The sequence below is a fragment of the Aythya fuligula genome, chromosome 4, assembly GCF_009819795.1.
Source record: "Aythya fuligula isolate bAytFul2 chromosome 4, bAytFul2.pri, whole genome shotgun sequence".
Taxonomy (NCBI): Eukaryota; Metazoa; Chordata; class Aves; order Anseriformes; family Anatidae; genus Aythya; species Aythya fuligula.
Window position 1 is genome coordinate 3,286,826 of NC_045562.1, and position 10,617 is coordinate 3,297,442.

The 10,617-nt window shown below is 47.9% G+C and overlaps 1 protein-coding gene across 1 annotated transcript in view; it reads right to left on the reverse strand.

Annotated features, from left to right (window-relative positions):
- ANK2 (ankyrin 2) overlaps positions 1 to 8,795 on the reverse strand; it is a 338,359-nt gene extending 329,564 nt beyond the window's left edge. The window contains exon 1 of the mRNA XM_032186273.1: positions 8,640 to 8,795. Within this exon, the coding sequence (XP_032042164.1) occupies positions 8,640 to 8,711 (72 nt within the window). The 5' untranslated portion in view covers positions 8,712 to 8,795. The remainder of the gene's footprint in view (positions 1 to 8,639) is intronic.
- Between the last annotated feature and the right edge of the window lie 1,822 nt (positions 8,796 to 10,617).

Genomic DNA, 10,617 nt, shown 5'->3' on the forward strand with positions numbered 1-10,617 from the left:
TGTCTGAAGGCAGCCTGACCGTGCCCAGGGAAGGCTGTACAGCTGCTTGCAGGGTGGACAGCAGCAGCTCCAAGGAAGATGTATAAGCCCTCTGCCCCAAGGCTCTCCAGAGCACACCCACACAGAGACAACCAGAAACTGGCAGAGCCTCAGAGACTACCCTAGAAGAGGTTCATGTTGCAGTGCCACACAGATCCTTTCAACATAAAATCCAGAATCCCCCATGAAGGCAGCCTCTCAATAATAACTTCATAACAAATCCAAAATAAAATGTGTTCACCATGACTTTCATATTCTACACTAAATGCTACTATTACTTTACAAAAAATACTCTTGGTAGGGGACAGAGAGGCAAGGATTAAGAGCCCCAAGTCATGCTTCCCTGAGACACACCATACATAGCACAGAAGGGCTTACAAGGAGGCCATTTGTTTGGCTTCCACATTGTAATTGTTACACAGCACTATTCCTTCAATATTTAATTGCCAGCTTATTGAGCAAATCCTCCTGGAAACACAAGGCATGCAGAAGCAGCTTTTTCTCAAGCATGCTGTAGAAAATATTAGCTTGAACTCCTGCCCCAGCACAGCCCAACCTGAGGGAGCAGGCCAGGCCCTCACCACAAAATGGCGGGAGCACTACGAGAAGGCTCCCGGCCCCCTCAGCAAGGAGAGCCCCCATGGGCTCCCCTCACGTTCAAAACCTAACACAGACAGCTAAACCTCAGCCTCCAGTAAAACCACCACACACAAATCTTATAAGGGAGGGAAATCTCCAGAAGAAAACCAAGTTTCTCTCAAATGCTCTCCACTTCTCATTGGATATATACGCATAAATGAGCGAGCACACAGAGAAACTTCAGAAATCGAAGCAGAATAACTCTAATACCAACACATCCCTTAAGCAGTCGCATTGAAAGGAATATAAACCACTACCTCAGTGATTGTCCACCAGCAACAAGCCTAAAATAGCCTCACCCTTACCAATGATAGAGCTCTGCTGAGGTAACACAAACTTCTTCAAAGTCTCTTCCTACATGCTGCTTCTAGCACCTTCTCGGTGGCTGCCCAGTAAGCGACCAGCTGGGTGAGTTACAGGATCTGAGTGTAATGGTCCTGCTTCAAAATTAGTACCAGCTGCCTGTGTTATCATGGCCCTCAAGCAGGCTCCTTGGCTGCAGCCATACCACAGATGTGCCCACAAGGCTGCTAGCAGGTGTGAGGGCTGAGGCACCGGGCTAAGCCAACAAAAAAAAGCAGTAAAAGACTGATAAGTTTAAGGAAATCCTTTCCCTGAGACTTCAGGAGGGATAATTCTCCTCACCATTAGCTGTTCTCCTGCACAATCACTAGTCTCTCCTCACGTCCCTAAATGCCACCAAGGGCTGCCCAGCAAGCCTTCAGATCCAGCCAGGGTCTCCCAGCCCCTGGGTGTCTCCCCCCAGGGGTGCCTTGGCCCTAGAAGCCCTCTCAGTGTCTCTGTCTGGTTGTGATTCACTTGCTTTGCTTATCAAGTGAAAAACCGCAGTGGGGCTAAGCAGCAAGCGGCCTTTGGCTCTGGTGCTCCAGCTTTGTGTCCCAGCCCCTGCAGCCAGGCACCTCAGGGGGGTCTCCACCAGGATGTTTTGTCCATTTAATAAATACAAACTCATCCAATTTTATCTTTATATGCCCAGGAGCAAGCCATAATACTTGAACAACAACTTACCTGTTTTCCTTCCCACCTGACTTAGATATCCCCTGATACTACACATACATCATAGCACCTGACAGTATTTACTAAATTAGGCTGGGAATGTATTTAATACTCATTGACAGAATCTATGCTTGGACTTAATTTACCTTTTTTTTTCCAGCTCTTCCATAAACTAAGAAAAGGCCAGACTGGAACAGGAATGGATTTGAACCCTTTAATTCTTCCCTTTATAGCAAGCTTAAAAACGCTAGCTCAGGCTAAACTGGTTTTCATGACAGTGATAAATCTTTGTACTTGGTTTCTGCATAAATTGGGACCATTCATTGTAGTTCCCTCACTCCAGAGTCTCCTGTATGATCAAAAGGATTTATTAATACTACTAATTTTTGGGATCGCAGACCGCTCCTTTGACTAAAATTAATCAATCTGCAGTCATGGTATCTCATAGACTATACTTTGCAGCTATCATATGTCATGAACACAGAACTAAATATAAAGCATTTGCTGTAATTTTGCACATACAAGATTTTTATCATGGAGAATGTTTGCCGCATTTTTTAAAAAACTCCAGTATCTCTGTTGCCTGCCTCAAGACTCAATTGTGTTCAGGTGACTGAAGCACAAATGCTGAGCTGAACTGTAAGCAGCAGGCTAACCTTCGAACCACATTTACTTTTGGAAAGTATCCCTCTTAGCCTTTATCTACACCATCAGCTTTAGGCAGTGCCAGGAATTAGTGTGGTTGTACTTCCCATCCATCCTCCCTGGTATGTGCTTTGTGTGCAATCCATTGCAACATACCCCTTCGAATCATCATCATTTGTGATTCCTTAACTGACTGCTACAGAAAGCAAGCATTTAAAAATAACTCCTCTCCCTTATGTACACGCTCTTCTCCTTCAGGGATTAGATAATCTTCATGCCGCCCAACCATATGCCAAGGCCCAGCCCCTAGGTAACAGGAAAAATTTGCAGGGGTGAAAACCTGGAGCCGGAGCTGTACCTTTAATTTCTGCTTGCAAATTCCCTTCATGTTTGGCTGGGAAGCAAGCTTTCAAAAATTACTGCTTCCCGTTTTTTGATTGTGGGCGTTAAAAAAAATAAAAAAAAAATTGACAGCGTGGCAGAAATATGTTTGTTATCCTACAGTGCGTTATCATACATTGCAATTCCATTTCTAGGACCACTTAAGCCATTTTCTCCAGAGACTGAATCAGTGTAAAGGACAGACAGGGAAGGGGAAAGAATTAACATTGCACAGTCCTTAATTCTATTAGCTTGTAATTACTGAGTGTTTGACTTTGCAACCTAAATAACATTGCAGCATAGTAATTTTTGTATATAATCTAGACACATGTAGTCATTTATGCACTAACCATAATTACTTTTTCTTACATTAGCCTATATCTATTATGTAACAGGTTCATTATGCGTTATGTTTCATCATTTAAAATTGGTGAGAAGCCATTTTCTAGCGCATTTTTTCCTTTGATATGGCATCTACAGTTCACAGAAATAAAAATGTTCATTTTGGTAGCTGTTCTCTTTACTCAGTGCCATGATGCCTAAGCAAGCATTTCACTATGCTGGTTTTCAAGTCATTCAAGTTTTGAACAAATGACTTCTAATCCTTAATAGTAGCAGAAGGTAAGATTAAAAATAAGTTGGAATCAAATTAAAGTCCAAAGAATCCTTGATAATGGGGAATTCAAACCAATCTAATTTTTGACATTATGGAACTAGGCTCCACGCCAGCAAAGAGGTGAAGGGAAACGACACAATATTCAAGGCAAAGCTACAACAAGAGTGGGCTGGTAGGAGCATCAACCTAAACCAGCCATGGAAGAGAAGCTTCAGGTATCCTCAAATGCCACTGTTAGGATGTCCTGCAGCAGGAAAGCCCTGGGGAATGGGGTAAAGAGCACTGGGCTAGAAAAGGCAGCACCCAAACACCCCAAGTAATATGTAAGTACAAGTAGTACAAATGGTCCAGAAGATCACCTCTGCCATTGCAGTGGCATACAAGCTTTCAGGAAGGTCAGTTTTCTTCTCCTTCACAAGAGCAAAATATAAAAAGGGACAGGAGAGTTGCAGGGAGAAACTCCTTGAGAAAAGCAAGCAAAAAGAAAACCAGTTCCTGCAGTCCCCCACACCAACTGGAATGCTCCCGGTAACAGATTTTTGTCAGCCCCTAGGTGGAGACCTCATACCGATCAGACCACATCTGTTAGGTTTTAGGTAACCCGCCAGGCTGCAAAGCGGTGTCATTTCAGCAGAGAGATGCTCTGCTGCTGCTGCTGCATCCAAGAGTCACGTTTGGCACAGCACACGAGGCCAGACACACTTCTTCTTTTCACCAGCCTCACCCACATCTGGCTCTCCCAGTTCTAGTACCGAGGTACTGGGTAAAATCTGAAGATCTCGTATTCCCCTCCCTTGAGTATTCAAGCAAATTTCTTGCTCTCACTGATTTGCAGTACAGGATGATTTTGCCATGGAGAAACAGAACGACAGCTCTGCTCTGCATCCTCCCACGTCCACAGCAGCACTCTTTGCCTGAACACCATGGTGGATCCTCTCTCTTTGGTTCTCGCTCCAAGATGAGTTTGGCACCTGTGAATGCTTACATCCTTTGAACATTTTTGGATTGCCAAATACATCCAGCCATATTTGGGAAAAAGAGGGTTTGTATGGGAAGAAAGAGGACTTCCATTTCCAGGCATTACTTTACAGACAGTTCTTTTCCCAAGAGAGAATTATAAGGAATAAAGGGATTTCAGGGGATCAATAAAGGCATTGGGAAAATTACCATGTTACTGCTATGTATTGCTTGACAATAAGTAATTTTGACTGAGATGAGATAAATCACAATAAAAGACACTCCTTCACCTTTTCTTTTAATACCAAACACTGCATTAGGATCAGTGATCTTAATGCTCGGTGATGAGCATTCATATTCAGAGGCACACAGGATAGCAGTACCTAGGTGCCATGGCAGGTAACACGGGTGGGACACCTACAGCAGGAGATCTGGTCTTCGAAATAGGACCCCAAAACAGTCTGAGGGTTACTTACTGCAGTGGGAAACCCAGTTTCAGTCTCTTGTGCCAAACAAGGCAGAAAATGAGTTTACAGCTGAGTGTCTCACAGTCCAGGCAGATGGACTTCTAAAGCACTTCACTCCATTTCACCAAAAAAAAATAAATGTTGAAGTTTATCCTGATGTGGGGCAGCAGAATAACCCAAACCTTCACAAAACTGCAAAACTGCTTCTTGCCTAGCTCTACCATTGATTTTATTTCTCTTGCTGACATGTTCTTGTTTCTAAGATATCTGTATGGTGAACAGTTTGCACAAAACAATATATTTGGGTATCTCTGCCTCACATTTTTTCACTTTCTGCTTTAGAATGCAGCCAAGTCACTGGACATGATGCAGTCCTTCAAGGCATCTACAGCATTAGTGAGAGGATCTTCTGTTTCTTGTAGCAAAGGTGTTGGATTCTTCACTAAATCATACAAACAGTGTTGTTTAATTCAGTACTCACAAGCTCTAGTATTGTCGGCCTATTTTCCTTTAGCAGTATATATACTCAGCTCAAATCCAAAGCACTAAACAACCTTAGTTTTACGTTACCCTGTAAACAGAAGAATTATTACTATACATATTTTCTGACAAGCTAGGTAGCTTGCAGCTTGAACTGATTAAAAATATTTCCTAGGAAACAGAAAACAGTAAAAGTGGGGTTTTTTTTGTGCGTGTGTGTGTGTTTTTTTTAACACCAGTTTGCTTTATTTTAGTCACAGAAACACTTAGATAAAATCTTAGCTCCGAACAGGATTCCCTGGTGATACATTTGTGGTGGCTGAGGAGGGCAGTCTGTGGCAGTTCTGGGGTCCAGGCACTGGAAGAGCTTCCACAGAGTCTGCAAGAAGGGACCTGTCTGCCAAATGGGCAAGGGGAGACACACAGAAGGGTTAATTTAATCACATCCAAGTGACAACATCAGCCCAAAATCCCAGTCTTCCCCTTCAGAATTAATTTGGTTGGTTTGTTTCTTCTACAGACCGTGTGTTTTGATGTGAGACACTTTATACTTGGTTTTAAAATGATGTATTTATTAATATGGTTGTATTTTTTAGCGTGAGGATAAGTGTTTAAATTTTCTTCTGACAACAGAATTAAAGCCTTGGCAACCAGAAAGAAAAAAAATGGAATTAACTCATGTGATGACTAATGAGAGAAACAACATACATTCTATTCCAAACACTGCGCTCTCCAATGATGTAATTTACACTGTCTTTGCTCCTTTTGTTCAGTACGTTCCTAAGCTTGACATGATAAATTTCAGTAGTATCTGACTGCAATGTTTGACTCAGCAAGGTGTACTCTAAGCACAATCTAAGTGCTACAACTCATGTGTTTAAGCTCCTGCTGAAACAGGCTCACAGATGCAAATAATGGCCTCAGTTCTGGAAGCATCCCCAGATGTATCTTTAACATAAAGGTGAGATTCAAAGGTCTCTCAAATTGATTGATAGCAGAAACTCCCCAAATATAACTTGAGCACAAACAACATCTTCAATGGCTTTTGATATCAAGCTGAAAAACAGGAGTGGCTTCAAGAACTGTTGGTAGACAGTGGGAATTCAGCATGCTGTTGATTTCGGTTCTCCTGAGGGACTGTTTTGGCAACTGCACCTGGACAGAATAATGTCAGGACAATGGTTTCAAGCACATGTATTCACCCCACTTCTGTTTTGTAGTCTCCCAGTCCTACTCCCCTTCCCCCCTGAGGGTGTAAGAGATGTTTGGTGTAGTTGGAAGTTGGTAATGATTTATAGAAAAATTGATTGGGTTTAGCCAGTGTTGCATTCCTTACCTTGGTCTTGAGTGGCTTTGTTTATTTATTCATGTACTTTTAAAATTCCTGTGAAGGTCATCCAATAAGTCCTATGTATGTTGCCTTATTGAAGAGTAGAAATTCAACTAAAGACCAGACCCTATTACAGCCATAGTTCTGCAACATGACTGCTGAGTGATTTCTTTCTAAACATAATTAACAATAATTCTAAATATACAGTGGACAAAATGCATAGGATGACAGTAAAGCAGCTGAATAAGTCAAATCTTTTCATGAGTGATTTCCACTTACTAATTTGGGATATCACATTGTCATTTCGTTCTGCGTAAAACGAGTAATGTCATGAAAAGACAATCCATAATGCTAGAAATTGCTAGAGTGGAGAGCAGAAACCAGCCCACTTTGCTCGTTTCTGACTGCTCACACCACGACTGCCGGATCACCTCTCCGAGGGCCCAGCAAGATGCATGCAAGGCGTGCTGTCCCCCTGCACATCTTACTTCCATACTGCCTTCCCCATAAAGCCAGCTGTCCTCACATTTGGAACCACCCAGCTGAAAGCAGCTGCTTGGTCTAGCAGGGCTTCACTTCCTTCGTCTTCATCAGCAGCGAGTGGCGAGTGCTTGTTAATTGTGGCTATTGACAGTGATAACCTCTCGCTGCCAAAATAGGTCACTGGGAGCCCGGTGTTTCCCCTGCTGTAATGACCCAGAGCTGTCTGGAGAGCAGAGGGTTTGAGATGGGTGGGATCAATGCAAAAAGCGAGCCATCACCGAGCATCTCGGTCACTGCCTGGCGTGATACTATGGCCCTGCATCCAGCAAATGAACCGAATAAACCTATGTGCTGGCTAAGACAGCTTTCATGAGGCTGCCCGGTGCTTGGGGCTTCTTCATGGCCAGGCCTTTCTCTGCTCGCTACCTGCAACTGCTTTTTGCCCCCCAGCACTTGTCACCTCTCCTGCTGGTACCGCTGGCTGCCCTGAGGAAAGCTTGCCAACGGACAGGAGAGAGCCCTATTCATTTATCTCTCTCCTAATGCCAAGCTGCTAAAATCAGGACACTTTTTTCCTCCGGTTCCCAGCTGGGGAGGGATGAGCAAGTGCCAAAATACTTGGGGGCAAGGGAGAGAGGCTGTTCTCCTGGTGTTTCCAGCCGGGACCAGCCGTGTCTTGAAAGCTGATGCCAAAGCCATTTTGCTCAAGGTACCCGGCTCAAGCTTCCAGCGTGCTACGGGGCCAACAAGTTGGGATCGTCGCCCAAACTTCCCGACACCCTTCCGAACGCCGAAGCCCTGCACTTCCTCAGGAGCAGCACTGCCAGCGTCTCAGTGAACGATGAAGAAACAAAAAGAACGGGGTGGCATTTACATTTGGATTTATGTTCAATGCATACGTAGCATGCTACTCCGATCACTCACCGGGAATCCTCCTTTTGCAACACCTTTTTATTTATCAATCCTAGCACGACAGCACGAAAACCTTCACACAAGAGAGCAAACCAACCGCCAAGGCACCGTCCCCACGCTCCCACGGCCAAGGCTGGGTGCTGGCGGGGCACGGCCACCGTCCCCCAAGGGACAGCGAGCCGGGTGCGGGTGTCACGGGTGTCACGCAGCGCCCGAGATGTAAATCAATGCAGCAGCGCTGCGAGCTGCCCGCAGCGGGTCGGAGCAGGGGTGCGGGGGCTGGCGGGGTGGTGCATGACACGGACTGCGGCGTTACTCGTGCCTCTGGCTGCGCCACGAAGGGCACCTCAGCCCCGTGCGAGGCGGTCTGGGGGGGGCGATTTGGCTTTTTTTTTTTTTTTTCTCGATTATTTTTTATTATTTTTATTGATGGGAGACACCAGCAGAGAACAAACGGGGCCCTCCCTCAGCGCCCCCCCCCCCCATCAGGGCCCCCCTCAGGGCGGCCATTCCGGGCTCTCCCCTCAGGGCACCCCCTGGGGGCGGCCATCACCTTGCGGGGTCCCCCCCTCGCCGCCGCCCCCTCGGGGCAGCCCCCAGCTCCCCCCCAGCCCCCGGGGCAGCCGGAGGGGGCCGCTCCCCGCCGCCCTCGCCCCCCGCCCCGCGCACCCACCTGGCGAAGGCGCGGCGGGCCGGCGGGGGGCGAGGTGCCGCCTCCCGGGGCGGGGGGCGCGGGGGCGGCCATCTTCTCGCCCCGCGGCTCCTTCCCGCCCGGCGCCCGCCTCTCCTCAGCTCCCCGCGGCCGCCACCATGCCCCGGGGGGCTCCCTCCGCCGCGGGGGTGACCTTGCCGGGGACGGTGCCGGCGGCTCCGGGCTCGCCGCCCGCCCGGGCCCCGCGGGGGATGCGGGAGGGAGCGGGTGGGTGCCGCCGGGGGGTGGGGGGGGCCGGCGCGGCGGGGTGCCCGCAGCCGGCGGAGGAGGAGGAGGAGGAGGAGATGGAGGAGGAGGAGGAGGAGGAGGCCGGGCTGCCGATGAGATCATGGACAGCTCCGACACACACGGCGGGGAGGACCCGCCTCGCAGCCCCGCGGGCACACGGACACCCGGCACCCCCCCCCCTCAAACCAGCGCTTCATTGCCAGAGGGCTCCTGAGGTGGCACAGGGCACCCCGACTGAGCCCCCAGCCTGGAAATACGCCGATAAAGCCGCGTTTTGGGGTGCCGGGGGAATGCTGGTGCTCTCAGGTGTGGCTGTCAGTACGCTCCGTGCTGTTTTCAGCTGCCAACCCCCCCTTGGACTGGCAGGAACATAACGGGGAGAGATTCAGCCCGTGCCGCCCGCACTGAGGCGTTTCGGGGCCGCAAGGGGCCCTGTAGCCAGAAAGGCTGATCTGATAGCGACGAGAATTTCTGGGAATGCGCTTTCCCCCAGTGACTCCTATAGCAAACCCCGAACAGCTGGTGGAGCTACGGGAGGCGCCTCAGAAAAGCGAATTAAATTTGTTGCATTCAGATGAGCCCATTACAGCCCGGCAGTAAATTGTGCTCAGCTCCAGGCTCCAGCCCTCAGCCACCGCAGCTTGCTTCACCTCTGTCTGCACACACAGCCAGGGAAACCTCAGCCCCAGTATTTAAGCATGGGGCTCTACCACAAATCCTCACCCAAATACCTTTCAAAGTATACAGCGGTCTGCCCACCAGTGTAGGAGAAAAATAAAAATAATCATTTAAAAAGTTACCCCTTATTCAGCTGAGAAATTCTCTAATATCTATTGCATTAAGAACATGCTAAATTTCCATCCACCAGCTAATTAATCTGAAAACCACTCAGGCTTGCTGGTGCCAGGGTTTAGCCCCACCTCGGGCTCCATTATTTCTGTCACGCACCCCATGGCTGACCCTGTGGCAGCTTTCCTCCTTGCCCACCCTGGACAAAACCCTTTAGACTGAAACTTGCACAGCATCTATCTCGGTGCCAAGGTGCTGCGTAGTGAAGCAGAAGAAAGCCCCTCATGTCAGAAGTGCAGATAAATTGGTTCGTGTCTTGCAGGCACCCAGCAAAGCTGGTGCTTACTGAACAGGGATTATGCCACGCCTGCAAATAATTCTCCCATTATCAGCTAACGTGTTGCTTTTATTGCTTTCATTCTCAGTTTTCACCTACTGTACAGGCTCTGCGCAGTGGCCTTTACCTAAACGTGACCTGGTGCCCAGCAGGGAAGGATGTCAGTGTTCTGGAGCAGCACGTTGAACACTGACTGGAAAACGTTCATGCGGATTTAGGAGGACCGTGGTTTTCTGTAACACATGGCATGTCTTTTAGCATGCCCCCACTGGGAGAAAGGCACTTCAGACATGGGTTGTTAGACAGGGAAAGGTTATATTTCTGATTTAAAGAACACTGGGTGCATGTTGCATCTTTACAAACCTGTACAGAAGCACGTTCAGGCTCAGAGGAGCTTAAAGCTCAAGGTGGGTATAGCTGCAGGGAAGAGGAGCCGCTCTCCATACTGACCAAGGCTTGAAGATTTCAGCAAAGCAGGGGTTTTAAGTCAGAGGCTTAGGGCAGTCAGTGGGAAACAAGGCATTGGCTGTAAGCATAGGCAAGATGCAGGGGAAGTGAAAGGTGAGAGAGATGAAATGGGGCTCA